This window comes from Elephas maximus, chromosome 4, assembly GCF_024166365.1.
Source record: "Elephas maximus indicus isolate mEleMax1 chromosome 4, mEleMax1 primary haplotype, whole genome shotgun sequence".
NCBI classification, from domain to species: Eukaryota; Metazoa; Chordata; class Mammalia; order Proboscidea; family Elephantidae; genus Elephas; species Elephas maximus.
Genome location: NC_064822.1, coordinates 116,210,137 through 116,227,823, shown reverse-complemented (window position 1 = coordinate 116,227,823; position 17,687 = coordinate 116,210,137). Strand labels below are relative to the sequence as shown.

Genomic DNA, 17,687 nt, shown 5'->3' with positions numbered 1-17,687 from the left:
ACCAAGAGAGGGCTCTAAATCCATGCCTTGACAGGGGGCCAACAGGCTACCTTTCTTCCTAAATGTGTTCCCTTTTTAGAACACACATACTGAGTGGCTGAGTTCTGAACAGGACCCCTGAATCACCTGTTATAAATTTTACCAGTTTTTCAATATCTACCTTTCTTCTTCCTTCTTCTGTTTCTGGCCTGGGACCTCTGTTCAGTTCCCTGAGTGGCTGCTCTCTGGCCTCTCCAATGAGAGGGGAGCTGAGGCACTCCCATCCTTTTCTCGGGAGAAAACATTGAGTCTTTTCAAGTGTAGTCATCCTATCCCCTTCACCTGACAGTGGACTAATTAGGTTGTAGAAAAGGGCCCCTTGGAGGCCATCTTCAGCTGCCAGGTGCTTTAGCCTCTGTGGCGTTTTTTCTGCAGCAGGAGGGTCCTTCTTGGGTTTTCTCTCTGCAGTTCAAGTACCCTTGCTTATGTCACCTCCAGTGGAAATACACGCCATCTCTCCCTCTGGGGCTATGACCGTATAAAATTCCCAGATCCTTACCTCCAGTTTCTCCTAGTCTGTGGGAGATTTTGGGATGTGGAATCGCTGACGGGAGGAGAAGGTCAGGTTGGGGAACTATGCCTGGATGGGATCTGGCCAGCAGTTTGGTCCTCAGGTTGGGAGGCACCGCGGGCCCGGGCCCAGTTGTCGCTAGGGTCTTGTGGGGCACCCCGGGGCTGCCAGACTGAAGTAGAGAGCACTGCGGGGACGGCCGAGGGAACCGGGGAGCCAGTGCGCGAGTTACGGGGCGCCGGAGCAGCTCTGGCCGCCAGGGTGGGGCTGGGGCCGCAGTGGCCCGGGCCTCCTGCGCCGCTAGCGCCCTGCGGCCGGGCCCCGGATGGCCGCCAGGGAGCGCTGCGGGCTCCCGCTCGCCCGCCCTCCGGTAGGCGGGGCCGCGCTCTCCCCGCAGCCGCCGCCGCAGCCGCCGCCTGGGCCGCCCCGTGTCCCCGGTGGAGCCGCCGCCGCCGCCGCCGGGAGCTCGATGCGGACGGAGCCCGGGCCGGGCCATGGGGATCCTCAGCATCACGGACCAGGTCAGCTCTTTTGCCTTTTTCCGCTTCCTCCTTCCAGGGCCCGGCGCCGCCGCCACGCGAGCCCGAGGATGTGCGGCCTAGGCTGGGCCAGAGCCCGGGGCTCCTGCGGCTCCCGCCCCGCCCCACGCCGCGCTCCTCTCATCCGAGCCGGTGTCCTTGGGGGCCTGACGACTGGCGGAGGCGCCAGGGGGACCCACGGCAGGCAGGACCCCCAGAGCGGAGCCCCTCCAGCGACGCCTCCCTCGCAAGCCTGGATGCCCCCCCTCGGGTCCTGCTCCTGCTCCGGCCCGCTCCCTGACCGCCGGTTTTCCCCGCAGCCGCCCCTGGTCCAGGCCATCTTTAGCCGAGATGTGGAGGAAGTGCGTTCCCTCCTCTCGCAGAAGGAGAACATCAATGTGCTGGTGAGTTGGGAGCGGGAGGATGGCGAACCCGGAGTCCGGGGTCCGGTGTTCTGGACCCCTCCCCGTCAGTGGGGCGGCTCCGTGCCTCCTGGGCTCTGAGGCCGCAGATCTTTCCACCCTGGGGTGGGTATCTGCTTTGCATTTGGGGATGGAGAGCTGATCAGGCTCGGAGTACACACCAGAGGGTCTGGGGATGCCCAGAAAAGGTGTTGTCTTCTCAACCATCAGGGTCTGCAGCGCCCCCTCCCCTCCTGGAAGAAGGAGCAGCTTCCCGGGCCATGGCCCAGACTCCACCCTCAAGTGCTTGTCTTAGACTCTCAGCATCGGGATTTAGGAGGCTGCAGGGCCCATGCGAAGAGCCTGGAGCATTAAGACTTGGCCTGTGGTCCTCCAGCCAGGATAGTTCTCTCCTCAGCCCTTCCTCTTTTCTGCCCTCCCAGGACCAAGAGAGGCGAACCCCATTGCATGCTGCTGCCTACGTAGGCGATGTCCCCATCCTCCAGTTGCTACTGATGTCAGGTGAAAGTGGGGAGCTGGAAGGTGTGGCACCTCCGGGAGGAGGAGAAGGGAGGAGTCTTTTCTTCCACTCATTATATCCAAGGGTTGTTCTTGGGAAGTTGGTCCAGGGGAGGCTCCAGCGGCATCCAGATTCTCTGGCCTGATTACTGGCTTTCTTCCCCACCTCTCATCAAAAAAAGGGAATTATGTTCTCACAGGTGCTAATGTCAACGCTAAGGACACACTGTGGCTGACCCCTCTTCACCGTGCCGCTGCCTCCCGAAACGAGGTATGGGCCTTTGCCTCCTTTCACCCTTCCAAGAGAGAGTTGATTAAAGGTGAAGGTTGAGGTTGGAGTACCTCAATCCTCTGCCCTATAAATTGTTCTACCCCCAAGTAGGGAGATGATCAGACCTTGGCCCCTCCCTCCTACCCCTGGAACTTGCGGGGAAGGGGGGCTGAGTGCTGCCAGCTGATATGATGTCAGGGAGAGCTTAACACCAGGCTGGCAGACTGCAGGGGGCCCTGCTGCCAGGCCTGAGTGACTCATCCCTCCCCAGGGGGCCACCTTAGAGTCTGATCCCCCTTTGGGCACTGAGATTTCTTTCCTTCCAATGGGACCATGGGGATAGCGATGTGTTGTATCACTGCCCCTCAAGCAGCAGGAAAACTGACAGCACAGGGGCCAAACAGACCTCATCCCATCAACTCTGGAGAGGAAGAAAGGAGACCTCTCTGTTGATGAGACAGCCACTTCCCTGGTTCCAGCACCAAGGGGAGGGTCTGAAGCCAATGGGAGTGAAGTGGGCGATGGTTAGGAGAGGCATTTTAACCTCTGTTTTGGTGAGAGACCAATATCTGTTTGTTTATAGAGGTAATGAAAATGGTCTTGGTACCCATGGAAGGACTGAAGGAGGGTGTTCAGGGCATTAATGTAGCAGAAGAGTTTATATTTCCTAGAAGTACTAGGGGGTTGGAATCCCCTACATGTGTGGGTTTGCTTGGGGGTGGATGTATGTGCGAGTGAAGATATGCAGAGTCTGGGTTGGGGAGTGATACCAGGTGGTCTGAGGAAGAATAAGGGATTCATGTCATCCCCAGCAAGGTAAGATGCTCTAAGAAGATCCAGAAAATGGGAAGTAGGTATTGAGAGGCTAGGTATGTTGGAAAATTGAGTGGAGACTCCATGCTGGGCGCAATGGGGGTGTATGTGCAATGCTGACCTATTCCTCCTTCCATGTCCCATTGTTTTACCTCCCACTGCCTCTCTATCTTCTTTCTTGTCCCCTGCTTCTCAACAGAAGGTGCTGGGGCTGCTGCTGGCACATTCGGCAGATGTGAATGCCCGAGACAAGCTGTGGCAGACACCACTGCATGTGGCTGCTGCCAACCGGGCCACCAAGTGTGCTGAGGCTCTGGCACCCCTGTTGAGCAGCCTCAACGTGGCTGACAGGAGCGGGCGCAGTGCCCTACACCATGCAGTGCATAGTGGGCATCTTGAGGTGAGGACTGCTCCAATCCAGGCCCAACCTAGTCCCTTCCCTTTCCATCCCTTTCGACGCATGTCTCCCTGATTCTGGGCCATCAGGTCTGGTGGGGGAGAAGCCCAGATAGTTACATAAACACTTGGGCTAAAGCCCCAAATGAATGGTTGAACTAGTTGACTTGGACATCAGGGGGTTGATGCACCCTTGGAAGTTGCATGCAAAATGTTTGTGTACGTACCTTTTTCTGAGGAGAGAATCCATGTCTTCCAACACATGTTCAAAGACTCAGAAGAGTTTAAGAACTACCCCATTGCCTAGGGAGACTCCCTTGAGTTTCCTTTGAACCTCCACGTCAGTGTGGTATATCCTTCTTAGTACCTGCTTCCTCTGTCCCTTCCAGCTCTTCACACTGTTCTGGTCAAGGACAAAGGCATTGGGCTGCCTCAGCTTTTTCAGGAAATGGGGCCTCTGCTTTTAGGTAGGTTGAGGGCATGTGCCTGGCTCTGAATAGGTGTCTTCCATATCCTGCTACAGACGGTGAATCTGCTCCTCAACAAGGGAGCCAGCCTCAATGTCTGCGACAAAAAGGAGCGGCAGCCTCTGCACTGGGCGGCTTTTTTAGGTGAGAAAGAATTCATGGGGAAAGCAGGAGTTTTACATATAGGACTTCTCTGCAGGAGTATGGGGTTTTGTGGCCTTTGGGGGAGAGGAACTCAGGGCCTTAGAGTTTACCCTCTACCTCCTTGAGAGCATTCTCTCTTTTACCAGGGCATTTGGAGGTCTTGAAACTGCTGGTGGCACGGGGAGCAGACCTTGGCTGCAAGGACCGCAAGGGCTATGGGCTGCTCCATACAGCTGCTGCCAGTGGCCAAATTGAAGTGGTGAAGTACCTGCTCCGGATGGGAGCTGAGGTCAGGGCAGCGGCTGGGGACTAAGGGCAGGGAGTTAGAGGGCAGAGTCTGTTACGGAGAAATGAAAGTGCTGAGATTGTTGGTGTGGTTTTGGGAAGTTGGGGGGATTTGTGAGAGCATCTGAATCACTCTTACCTTAAGTAATAGTGTCCTCGGTCTTCTGGGTCAGAAACCTCAGGGGACTGAGATAGTCGTTAGAGTTCTGGTATTCTCTAGGCTATACGTGCCAGCTTCTACTTTGTTTAAACTGATACCCTACCCCTTACCCTCACCCCTGGAAATCCAGATCGATGAGCCCAATGCTTTTGGAAACACAGCTTTGCACATCGCCTGCTACCTGGGCCAGGATGCTGTGGCTATTGAGCTGGTGAATGCAGGAGCCAATGTCAACCAGCCGAATGACAAAGGCTTCACACCACTGCATGTAGCTGCAGTCTCCACCAATGGAGCACTCTGCTTGGAGCTGTTGGTCAATAACGGGGCCGATGTCAACTACCAGGTGCCTGAAGGGGCAAGGCTAAGATCAGTGGGAAGAGGAACCTAGCTCTGGGTGTATTGCCTGTATCATCCCTTCTGGATAATTCTCTTGGGGAATTGTCCCTCCTGAGGTGAACAGACTTTGCTAGAGACTCAACAGCATGTGGCCCGAGAAGATGCCCATATGACCACTCTGTCCACAGAGATGTGTCCTTTGGAAGGGGGAACAGAGTATCCTCTGTGCTTTGTACTAAAAAATACCGTGTTTCCACAGAGCAAAGAAGGGAAGAGTCCTCTGCACATGGCTGCTATCCACGGCCGTTTCACCCGCTCCCAGATCCTTATCCAGAATGGTATGGACTCTGGAAACTGCTTTCTCTCCTCCTCCTCCTCCCCCCAGGGACCTCATGCCTAGAAACCCCCTTCCTTCCTTATGCCACCTCCCACTCCATCTTCCAATAAAGATGGGTACCTGGATCCCTGAGCAAGGTGCCTATGGAAATGGGCCCTGCTCTGCCTTTTTTAGGGTTATAAATAAGATAATACATACAAAGTGCCCACCACCTGGCACATAATAAGCATTCAATAAGTGGTAGCTAACTAGTGTAAATGGCCTTAAGCCTGAGGTTTGCCTGAGTTTGTGAGCATGTATCCTCCTCTTAGGCAGTGAGATTGATTGTGCTGACAAATTTGGGAACACGCCACTGCACGTGGCTGCTCGCTACGGACACGAGCTGCTCATCAGCACCCTCATGACCAATGGCGCGGATACCGCCCGGTGAGTCAGGGCCCCTGGCCCCAACTTCTGGGTCACCTCAGATCTACACAGACCTCTTACATCAAACATGGAGGCATAAAGAAGCTTGCCGTCTCTTACTCTGACTCTTCAGCTGGTGGGGGCGGGCCACAGAAAAGAGATTTATAACTGTACCTTCTGGACCCCAGGACTGAGTCTTCAACTTCTCCCCAGGCGCGGCATCCACGACATGTTCCCCCTGCACTTAGCTGTTCTCTTTGGATTCTCTGACTGTTGTCGCAAGCTTCTTTCCTCAGGTATGTGCTGATGGGCCGGAGGGCTGGGTAGGTGTGTAGGAAAACAGAGGCCTTCCCTCCCTGCTCTGTGCCATCTGTTATGATTTGTGATGTTCTACCCTTCCAGGTCAGCTGTACAGCATTGTATCTTCACTCAGCAATGAGCATGTGCTTTCGGCTGGGTTTGACATCAATACTCCTGACAACCTTGGCCGCACCTGTCTTCATGCTGCTGCTTCTGGAGGGTGAATTCTCCTGCCTTTCTTCCAAGCCTTGAAAAGAGAGCCGGGCAGGGGTCTGGGCCCCTGGTTCATTCCTATCCAGATCTATTCCCTCTCTCATAATGAAATAGTAACAGCATAAGGGGCTGTTGTTCCATCCTTCCTCAGCCCCTCCCTGGGTCTGTGGCTTCTCCTTGAGGCTCTTACTCTCATCCCGCATCTTCCTTCCTTTCAGGAATGTTGAATGTCTTAATTTGCTGTTGAGCAGTGGAGCTGACTTGAGGAGGAGAGACAAATTTGGAAGGTGTGTTAGTGTGGGGGGATATACACAGGAATGTCTGATTAGAGAGACAACTGGAGGGGAAGGCGGGGTGGGAGACTAAGTGAGGAGGATATTACAAGCCAGTTTTTGGCTACACATCTGGTTGCATTTTGATCTGTCCCTGATTCTTTCACTTACCCTCCTCCTTCGCTTCTCTCTCAGGACCCCACTGCACTATGCAGCCGCGAACGGCAGCTACCAGTGCGCGGTCACACTGGTGACTGCTGGGGCCGGCGTCAATGAGGCCGACTGTAAAGGCTGCTCTCCCCTCCACTATGCTGCCGCCTCTGACACTTACAGGAGGTAGACTCCCACTTTGGCGGTTCTCAACCCTGCTCACCTCTCTGAGCCTTCCCCGACTTCATCACTTTCTTTCCCCCAGAGCGGAACCCCACTCAGCTTCCAGTCACGACGCTGAAGAGGATGAGCCACTGAAGGAGTCCCGTAGGAAGGAGGCCTTCTTGTGAGTAGCTGGGAAGGCTCCTGGAATGCACTTGCCTCAACTTTCCCAAAACGCTGACTCTGATCGTACTGTCCTCCCACCCACTCTGACTCCACTGCCACTCCCCTGCTGCTCTCCCGCAGGTGGCCAGCAGTGTTTCTCAAGCATTCTGGGTTTAGCCCTGTACTAAGCAGTGTGGGCAAGACAAGTATGTGACACAGTTCCCTCCGTCAAGGAATGGGTAGTCTTGAAAAGATCAGAAATACATACACATAACAAAATCATTTGTTATCCCACAAGCATTAATTTACTGTTACCAAGTACTGTGCTAGGTGCTAAAAATAAAGGTGAATTATTCCAAATGCCTTCCCTTTGGGAGTTTATAATCTGGCAGGGAAAATAGATAAAAGGACACTCACACATACTAATGTAAGATGTTTATAATAGGGGAAGCTAGACAAGAGGTATACGAGAACGCTCTGTACTGTCTTCATAATTTTTCTGTAAATCAAAAACTATTCTAAAATAAATTTTTTTTTTTAAAGACATCTAAAATCCAAGAAGCTCATCTGTGTGACCTTTGGCAAATTATTTAACCTCCCTGTGTCTCGGTTTCCTCAGCCATATACCCCGAACCAAACCCATTGCTGTCAAGTCAATTCTGACTAATAGTGACCCTGTAGGACAGAGTAGAACTGCCCCAAGGGGTTTCCAAGGAGTGGCTGATGGATTTGAAGTGCTGACCTTTTGGTTAACAGCCAAGCTCTTAACCACTGCGCCACCAGGGCTCCTCCTCAATCGTGTAAGTAGGGATAAAAATAGCATCTACCTGATAGGGTCATTGGAGCCCTCATGGCATAGTGGTTAAGCTCTCAGCTGCTAACCAAAAGGTTGACAGTTCAAATCCACCAACAGCTCCTTGAACTGTTCTGCTGTGTTCTATAGGGTCGCTATGAGATTGAAATCCACTTGAAGGCAATGGGTTTGCTTTTGGATAGGGTCATTATGAGGATTAAATGATTTAATACACATGAAGTGCTTAGAACAGTGCTTGACACATACTAAGTGCTAAATACTTTATTACTGCTGCTGCTACTATGATAACTACTAAGCTATGAGAAGGGTGTCAAGGGAGTACAGAGGAGGAACACCTAAATGGGAAGGTTGGGGAAGGCCTCACAGTGGAGAAGGTACTGGGACTGTGTTTGAGATGACTAGGACTTCTTCAGATGACCTAGGAGGAGAAGGCATTCTAGTCAGGGGTAAGCATACCTGGAAACCGGAGTTAACCAGCAGAAGGTTGGTAGCAGATAATTGTGTTCTAGGTTCTCTAGGAGAGAGTTCGAAGGATAAAGGAAGGCAGTTCAGGGCAGACCTTGAGGAGGAGCTGGGGCTGAAGAATTCGCAGGATTTAGAGAAACCACCTAGAGCAGATGATGGGTGTTGGCTGAGTAGGCCTGGAGGGGCTCCCTCGCCCCTCTCCTCTGCCCCTCCCAGAACTTGCCCCTCCTAGGGCTGGGTCTGTTCCTGCCTCACAGTCTACCCTCGGCTCCCCAGCTGTCTGGAGTTCTTACTGGATAACGGTGCAGACCCCTCCCTGCGGGACAGGCAGGGCTACACAGCTGTGCACTATGCAGCCGCCTATGGCAACAGACAGAACCTCGAACTGGTATGTGTCTGACCTGATCTGGGCTGGGAGGAGCAGAAGGGGCCGGGCACACTGCCTGCCTTTGGGTTTATGGGTTCCGAAACCAAGGGGTGGTTGAGACTAGGACTTAAATGTGGTGTATAAATAAAGGGTTTAAGGATTGCTGTGGTTGAGGGATGGGGGCAGTATCCTGGGAGTTCCAGCACCCCAGCACTTACTGTCCTGTCCATTGCAGCTCTTAGAAATGTCCTTTAACTGCCTCGAAGATGTGGAGAGCACCATTCCAGTCAGTCCTTTGCACTTAGCTGTGAGTTCCAAGTGTCTTCCTCTTCCCTTCCTTGTCCTTGCCTGTGCTCAGGGCCAGGCGAAGGTCCTGGCACTTCTGAATCCATCCTACTTCTGCCTTCTTGTGGTGATGGAACAAGCAGTGATATGGAGAGAGGAGGGGCAGGAGGCCTGATGAGCCTTCCCAGGACCCCAAGAGCAGGGTGTGGCAGGGAGGGGGTAAAGGCGTGTTCTGAGCTATATCCATTGGTTGCCTGCATGGATCCAGGCCTACAACGGTCACTGTGAAGCCCTGAAGACGCTGGCCGAGACGCTGGTGAATCTGGATGTAAGGGACCACAAGGGCCGGACCGCGCTCTTCCTGGCCACTGAGCGAGGCTCTACTGAGTGTGTGGAGGTGCTTACAGCCCATGGCGCCTCTGCCCTCATCAAGGAACGCAAGCGCAAGTGGACACCCCTGCATGCTGCTGGTTAGCACTCCTTTCCACACCAGGCCTTGAAAACTGGTCCCCAAATTCCTACTGGATGGGCTTGAGTTGAAAGTGGGGTAGGGCGAGAAGGATGGAGATTTTAAGTCCTGCTTGGAAGCTTACTATCCCCAAAGACCTCTCCCTACCTCAGGCCTTTCTGTAATCTCCACCCTAGAGTCCTTTAGGCAGCTTGGTGGTACAAATGGTTAAGTGCTTGACTACTAGCCAAAAGGATGGTAGTTCGAACCCACCCAGAGGTACCTTGGGAGACAGGAGTGGTGATCTGCTTCCAAAAAGTCATAGCCTTGAAAACTCTATGGAGCAGTTCTACTCTGCACACATGGGGTCACCATGAGTCAGAATCAACTCAAGGACAATTAACAAAATAACAGAGACCTTTAGATTGGACCTGGCCTCCCTCCCCAACCCTGGCCCTTCCCTGATGTTGGCTTCCTTTTCTCCTAGCTGCCTCTGGTCACACTGATTCCCTGCACTTGCTGATCGACAGTGGGGAACGAGCTGACATCACAGATGTCATGGATGCCTATGGACAGTGAGTGTGGCACAGGGTGGGGCACAGGTTTTCTCATCCCTGCCAGACCCTCACCCTTTCTCCTGCCCCCTCTATAGAACCCCACTGATGCTGGCCATCATGAATGGCCATGTGGACTGTGTACACCTGCTGCTAGAGAAAGGATCCACAGCTGATGCTGCTGACCTCCGGGGCCGCACCGCCCTCCACCGCGGGGTGAGTGAGCTCCTGTAGCCCTGGGTGGGGTCCCTCTTAGATAGGCCTGCAATGTGGGAGCACAGGACCCACCAGCAGTAGGGTATCAGACTATCTAGCAGGTGGGCTGACAGAATTTTGTACCCAGGGTCTTAGTGGGCCTTACTTAGCTCTGTAATTACCTTCTCTGTAATCATATTCAACCATGTGCTCACTACCAAGACTCCTCCCTGAGATCACTTACTGGCCCTGTCCCATTGGATAGTGAGGCCACTACCCCTATCTTCTCTACCATCACCTGCCTCCATTCTTTGATCCCTTAGTCTTCTTTCTCCTCCTTTGGTCTCCTACTCAGAGCTCCAAGATTAACTCTTGCCATCCTGATTGTCTGTTGGCATAGAGAGAGACAAGGAAGGAGATGCTGATCCCTGACACTTAAAAGTCATTGTTTTGAAGACAAAGATTGGAGTCCTGCTCTTACTCCTGGGCCAGCCCTCAGCGCTGGCCAGTGGATAGGGAGTGGTTCCTCCCTCTTGCTGACCCCTCATATCACCCGTAGGCAGTGACTGGCTGTGAGGACTGCCTGGCTGCCCTGCTGGACCATGATGCGTTTGTGCTGTGCCGAGACTTCAAGGGCCGCACCCCTATTCACCTGGCCTCGGCCTGCGGCCACACTGCAATACTGCGGACCCTGTTGCAGGCTGCCCTTTCCACAGACCCCCTGGATGCTGGGGTGGATTATAGTGGATACTCGCCCATGCATTGGGCCTCCTACACTGGTAAGGGTCTGGGGCCCTCAGCAGATGCAGGAATGTGTGGGTTGGGTATAGGAGAGGGCAGACAAGAACTAAGACCAAGGACAAGTGGGTTGTGGGAGAGAACTGAGTTGATCGAAACCTGAGAGTGGAATGGAGTGTCAAGAGATGAGGTAGAACAGATAGAAGGAACGTGTCCTTTCTCTGATCACCGCTTTTTCTTCCTCGTACCTAGGACGTGAAGATTGTCTGGAGTTGTTACTTGAACACAGCCCATTTTCATACCTGGAAGGAAACCCCTTCACTCCTTTGCACTGTGCAGTGTAAGGCCCTTCCTATGCCCCATAATCCTCTCAAGGGTCAGTGGCCTGGGTTTATGACAGGTGGTCCATTTCCCTTGCCCGTTCCTGGTGACCCCTCCTCCCTCTTCCCCCAGAATTAATAACCAGGACAGCACCACAGAGATGCTGTTGGGAGCTCTGGGTGCCAAGATTGTGAACAGCCGAGATGCCAAAGGACGGTGAGTGATGGAAGCCTAGGGAGAAACCTGGGGAGCCTCTGTCTTCCTCTTTTGGCTCAGGCTGAAGATCCTTCCATACTACTTCACTCTACCCTGACCCCCACCCCACAGGACCCCCCTTCACGCCGCTGCCTTCGCGGACAATGTCTCTGGGCTCCGGATGCTGCTGCAGCATCAAGCTGAGGTGAACGCCACTGACCACACTGGCCGCACTGCGCTCATGACGGCAGCTGAGAACGGGCAGACTGCTGCTGTGGGTGTGTTGGGGCCGTGTGTGGAAGGGAGGAGCTCCCCTTGGGTTTTTGCAAGATGGGCCAGCCCTGTGTGTGGGTGCTTGAATGGGCCGAGGCTCAGAAAGCAGGAGGGATGCCTTTGGATGTTTGGCCCTCTGTGGACCAGATCCAGAGTCTATGCAGATAGAGGGTAGAGAGCCAGGACTGTTGCTGCTCTGGAGGGAAGGGTCAGCCCTCTCTGTCACCTTTCTCCTGTAGAATTTCTGCTGTATCGAGGGAAGGCAGACCTTACTGTGCTGGATGAGAACAAGAATACTGCCCTCCACTTGGCTTGTAGCAAGGTACGGCCTGGAGTGGTGGTGGGCTGTCTGATACAAGGAGTAGGGCTTCATGATGGGGGCTAGGTCTGGCTTAATGGAAGAGAAGACTAGAACAGAAGCTAGCCTGTCTAATTGGTGGGATAGCTCTTGTCCCCCTGCCACCCTTCCCAGCTCCTGCTCCTCTGCCTGTCATGTTTCTACTTCACAAGTCTCCATTCTTTGCTCCTTTTCCCTCAGGGCCATGAGAAGTGTGCCCTCATGATCCTGGCAGAAACCCAAGACCTTGGCCTTATCAATGCTACCAACAGTGCGCTGCAGATGTGAGTGCCTGGGGAAGGGGGCTCCTGGCTGGGGAGGCAGGTGGGTGAAGAGAGAGTAGTTCAAATTCCATGAACTCTCTGGAGCTCGCAGTGTTCGCGGTGGAGCACACTAATGTCAGTCTCCCTCGTTTTCCTTCCTTCCAAGGCCTCTCCACATTGCTGCCCGGAATGGTCTAGCCTCTGTGGTTCAGGCCCTGCTGAGTCGAGGGGCCACAGTGCTAGCTGTGGATGAAGAAGGTGGGTGGGGTCTAGAGCCCCCAGCTTTTCCTGGGTTTGGGGTCAGGGACATTCTTCAGGAGGTGACTTCTTAACTGTGCTATAAAATTTAGATTTTCTTCCCAAAGGGACTCTTCAGAGCAGGGACCCAACACCACTACGCCTGGGTCTCTGAGGGGAGTCTGACAGAACTGGGTAAAGCCAGCAGGGCCCTCAGGAAGACCCACACACCCAGCCTCCTGTCCCCACCCACACACCCAGGCTCTTGTCCCCATCCACATACCCAGCCTCCTGTCCCCCATGCTCTGCCTCCCTGCCTCAACACTTTGAGAATCTGCCTGTCAGTGTCCCTGTATCCTCATAGCCCTTGAATTCTGACCACACAGAGTGCTTGCCTGCTTCGCTCACCTCCACAGGAAGGGAGTTCAGGGCCTGGGTGAGGATGGATGGGGACCCAGTATGTAGGGCTCTATGCCTCAGTTCCCTGAACTTTGCCCTGCAGGTCACACCCCAGCACTGGCCTGCGCCCCCAACAAAGACGTGGCAGATTGCCTGGCCTTGATCCTTTCCACCATGAAGCCTTTCCCACCCAAGGACGCCGTCAGTCCTTTCAGCTTCAGCCTGCTCAAGAACTGCGGCATCGCAGCAGCCAAGACGGTGGGTGGCTGCGGTGCCCTGCCCCATGGGGCCTCCTGCCCCTACAGCCAGGAGCGGCACGGCGCCATTGGGTTAGATGGCTGCTACTCGGAGTAGCCCCCCTCCAGTTTCCCTCCCCCTGCCGGTGGCTTGATATCTTATTCTATTTATTTAGAAAAAGTCTATACATTTAGGGCACTTTAAAGGAGAACACGACTGGGTAGGGAGGTGGAGGGGGGAAAGAAGCACTGGGGAGCAGCTGCTCACCCCTTTGCCACACCATCCTGGCCTGGCAGGGGTCTGGGACCGACAGGGAACACCCCAGGCCCTTAGTACCCCCAGGGCAACCCCTTCTGCCAAGTGTCCCAAAATGATTGCTAAATGCCTGGCTCTCCCTCTCTTCGACCCCATCTCTCAGTTCCCCCTTTCTGCTGCCAGCTTTCTCACTCTTCCTTCTGGCTCTCCTCTGTGTCCCCCTTCCCCCTGTCCCTCCTGCCAGGCTGATACCCCCCTCTTCTTCCATACCCATCACTGCCTCCCTGCTCGTCTGGCCCCTCCATCCCTGCAGCAGTGAGAAGCCTTAATTTCTGGTACTGTGTGAGCACTCTGGGGGTGCCCCCTCCCCCTTCTGGGGCAGCTAGAGGACGAGGGGGGAGGGTATTTAGCACTGGGGCCTGGAGCTTTTTCCTCACTTCCCTACCCATCACCCCTTAAGTTCAAACGCAAAACACTTGAAGCAGCAACTACTGTACCTGGGCCCCAATCCTGCACTCTCCCCTGGCTCCTCATATGCAAATCAAGGGCTGGTTCTGCCCCCACAGCCTGCCCCTCCCTTCTTCCCTCCCCCACTCCTGGCCTGGCCCCCTGACCACGCACTTTAACCTTGCTTCTTTCTTTTAACTTCTTTTGGGAGGGCAGAGCCTGTGGCCATTCCCTCCCTTAAGTTTGAGGCTTGTCATGAATTTTTAAGTGAGCATTTTATCCTTTAGGGGAAAAATCAAATTAATTTCCTGCCCATTTCAAAACCACAGCCCTAGTATGTCCTTTGTGTTTTAGGCATGTAATTGCATGTATGTGGAGGGAGGGACTGTGTTCTTCCTCCTGTGCCCTCCAATCCCATAGTTCCTCCGTGCCCCCTGTCTGCCTCACCCTTTTGTTACGTCCAGAGTACCCACTCCCCCCAGTCACTCCTGATCTGAAGCCAAAGATGGTGGGAGGGGCAGGGCAGACTGGGGACCTTGGTTTCGGGACCCAGGCTCCCCTCCAGTGTGAGGGTGAAGCTCTGGCCTAGGGAGTGATGAATGGTTACTGCAGCCTGGCCCTGCCTCCCAGCACTAAGGAGAGATGGGATTGAGCTGGGGCTGTGCTGATAAGATTCCTAGAAGTTGCACCCAAAAGCCAAACTGGGCTGGAGTGAGGAGGGGGCAGTTTTCTCTCTAAATGTAGCATTGAATTTGGCCCTGGTCCTTTCAAATGCCCTGTCCATCCATCTCCTAGCTAAGCCTCCTGGACAGCTGGACCCATTCCCTCAGCCCAGTGTTCCCTTCCTCACACTCAATACCTCAGCCAGGGGCCAAGACACAGAACTTGAATAGAGGTCAGCCCCCTCCACCCCCACAGCGCATCCTTGCCCAGTTTGGCTGTTGTCAGTATTGTCCCTTGAGAACTGGACAGGCTTCGTTTACACAGTACAGGGGCTCTCCCCATGGGGGATTCCCTGGCCTCCTCCCCTCACCCCAGCTTGCTTTATACACTATTAGCCACTTTTCAATTTGTTCCCTGAAAGTCTTGCAATGCTTGCCAAGGGTGGGCTGAGGAGAGAGGGGCATCCCAGGGATCCCTCCTTCCCCAGCAGATCGATACCCTTGACCATACCTCATTCCAGTTCCCTGAAGCCTGGCGTGTTTGGCCAAGTCCTTACTCTACCCCGTGCCACCCACGGTCCCTTTTTACCCCTTATGTCTCTGTCTTGCTTCCCTCAACCCTCAGTTCCTGCACCATTTCAAAGCTTCCAAATGACCGTTATTGCTGAGAAGGGTTGTGCAGCTTTTAGTTTTTGTTTTCAAAGCCAAAGGGCCTTGCGACGCCCCTCTTCCCCACCTCCCTTCACATCCTGTCCTCCCCTCTACGACAATCAATGTGACCTCTCTTAAGGGCTGCAGCCCCCCCACCCCACCCCTGCTGGTTCTGCAAAGCTTGCCCCCTAACGTCAACTCTCTCTCCTGAAATCTTCCCATTCCGCCCCCCTCCCCTCTTATTTTGGTGCTGGGAATTAGGTGGTAGGGGGCAGGGGGGCAGGGAGATGGCTTCTCCAGAGGAGACTCTGGGGGTATCAGTCGTGTTCTCCTTTATCAACATTTGATGATGACAGGAAGACTCTTGAGTATTTGTCAGGAGCCCCATTGTTTTGCTAGATGAGATTGCTGGTGGCTGCCCATCCCTGTGGCCCCTTCAGCACACCGTCAGCCGTGCTGGGGAAGGTTGTGGGGAGTCCTCTGTCCCTCCTCATGTGACTATGAGGAGGTCTGGAGGACAAGCAGCCTCCTCTCCTTATGCCAAAGGAAATCCTATACCCCATCCCAGGTGCCCCAGCCTCTAGGGTTTTTTTGAAGCATTTTGATCGTTCTCATGGCCACTGCATATTTATTTTAATGTTAAGATTTTTTTTTAAAACCTCTTTGACTTAAACGGGTGTGGAGAAGTAAAACAGGCAGAATACCCCCAATCTTAAGGGGGTAGGGTGGGGAGGAAACATCTCCTGCCCTTCACCTCCTCCCCCTCCCTCTCTCCCCACCGCAGCTCTAAAGCACTTGCTTCAAGTAATAAGCACTTTTGTGAAAAGGCCTATTTTAAGTGAGGACCCTGGGAGCAACCCCTGGTCCCAGCAAAGGAGACAGAGTGAGGGCTACATAGGAGACAGGGAAACAGACATATGAATCAGAGGACGAGATGAAAGAGCCAGTTTTTAGTTTCTGATATTTGGGGGGATGTTTCTGATTGGGCGGTGGCTTTGGTAGGATTGTGTACTATCCTTCAGACAAACAAATGGCACAAACTGTGGGTCCCAGGATGGACCAACAGACCCAGGTCACTGCCACTGTCCAGCCGAGACTGATGGGCCACCTCCCCCACCCGTGGCCCCCTGAGCCATAGGACTGCTGAAAACCACTGAATGTACAGCCCAGGTTGGGGTGGGGAGCAGCCCCTGGGGGAGGGGGCTTCTCCTTTTGTTTGGTGCTCTGGGGGGTGGGAGAGATGAGATGGGAGGGACTGCCACCCCACTTAGACATGTGTTCCTTGGGGTGGAGGGGCTGAGGAGGGCTACCTCCCTCTCTATCCCCAGCCATGGCCCTCTTCCTTCCTCACCCCTATCCGTTTTGACTGTAAGTCCAGCTCACCTTTGCCTTCAATATGTAACCAAAGGAAAACTCAATACTGTTTCCACCGCTGTCTGCCCACCCGAGCACCTTCTTACTCCCTGGGCCTAGAAGGGGAGAAGAGGCTGAGGGTGGGGTGGGTAGGGCCAGAGTGAAGGGTTCTACAGCTGTATCCCCAAAACCTCCTCTGGGGTCTTAGAAGGGGCCCTGAGAGGTGGGGCTGGGGTCAGGCTGGAGGAGCTGGGGATAGGCACACTCAGTATATTATGCATGTGAGTGTTTCTTTGTTCAAATGACCCCAAGGACTTCATGCTCCAGCAGGAGGGGCCCCTTCCTCCTCCCCACTCAGCCATTTCTCCTCCTCCCCAGTCAGCCATTTCTCCTCCTCCCCTGACACCCAGTGTTCATCCCCTATCCCTTCCTCCCACCGCAAAGGAAAATAGCCTTACAGACCCTAACCCAGAAACCCTGCTCCTGGGGCAAACCAGTATGGGGCCCCCATTCTATCTAGTTTGAACCCTACGTTTTCAGAAGGAGGGAAAAGGAGCAAAACGGCCCCTTCCCCTCTAATTGTGGTGGCTCCAGCCCTCCACTGCCTTGACCCAGGTTAGGCAAGGGTGGAGGTAAGGAATCTTTGAGGACCAAGCCCAGTGGTCTGGGACAGGGAGGTAGAGAGGGAAGGGTTTGACTTGGGGACTCCTTCCTCCTGACCCAACCCCTAGAGAAGCGACCAAATTCCAGAGATGGGAGGAAGCTGGGGTGGGGAGGGTCTGCTCTTTGAATTACTTGAAGGTACTGATTCCGAGGCTGCTGTTGCCCACTTAGGTGTGAGGGGGACACTGTCACTGCATTTGGGAGGGCAGAGGGTGGCGGGTAACGAGAGGATCCACCCTTGGCCCTCGCTTACTCCTGCTGGGCCCTTTCCCTGGGGAGTCCAGAAGCCTGACTTTGCCCCCAGGGAGATTGGGGAGAGCCTTCCCCTCCCATCTCCATCCCTCACTCCGGGCACCCTCTCCAATTGCACTAAAGTAGTTGTTGTGCCAGTCTTACCCCCATACCAGGGTGGGGTCTCTGCTTCCAGCCCTTTCCCCCTACTGCCTCTGCTCCCCTCCCAGACAATCTCCTTGTTCCCCTGTATTCCTGGATAGCTCAGCTTTGTATGTGTGTGTTGGGGGGGCGGGGGTGGGTTCTGGCTGGAATGGGTTTGGCAGGGGTTTGGGAAGGGCTAGGGGAAAGATGGAGGATGAAGTCCCCTCCTCCCTTCTCCAACCCCAAGCCACGGAAGCCTGGGAGGGAGGGTGTCTACTCTTGCTGCCGT

At 54.3% G+C, this 17,687-nt stretch overlaps 1 protein-coding gene across 1 annotated transcript; it reads left to right on the top strand.

Annotated features, from left to right (window-relative positions):
- Positions 1-945: 945 nt before the first annotated feature.
- ANKRD52 (ankyrin repeat domain 52) lies at positions 946-17,541 on the top strand. Its single transcript, XM_049883547.1, has 28 exons — positions 946-1,071; positions 1,389-1,472; positions 1,913-1,991; positions 2,189-2,259; positions 3,272-3,472; positions 3,992-4,079; positions 4,226-4,368; positions 4,655-4,867; positions 5,120-5,198; positions 5,509-5,623; positions 5,816-5,898; positions 6,005-6,122; positions 6,334-6,402; positions 6,583-6,723; positions 6,803-6,883; positions 8,420-8,531; positions 8,746-8,817; positions 9,064-9,265; positions 9,731-9,818; positions 9,896-10,013; positions 10,552-10,771; positions 10,983-11,070; positions 11,184-11,267; positions 11,379-11,524; positions 11,759-11,841; positions 12,058-12,140; positions 12,286-12,377; positions 12,859-17,541. The coding sequence occupies exons 1-28, from the start codon at positions 1,045-1,047 to the stop codon at positions 13,107-13,109; spliced, it is 3,231 nt and encodes a 1,076-aa protein (XP_049739504.1). The 5' UTR covers positions 946-1,044; the 3' UTR covers positions 13,110-17,541.
- The last annotated feature ends 146 nt before the right edge of the window (positions 17,542-17,687 follow it).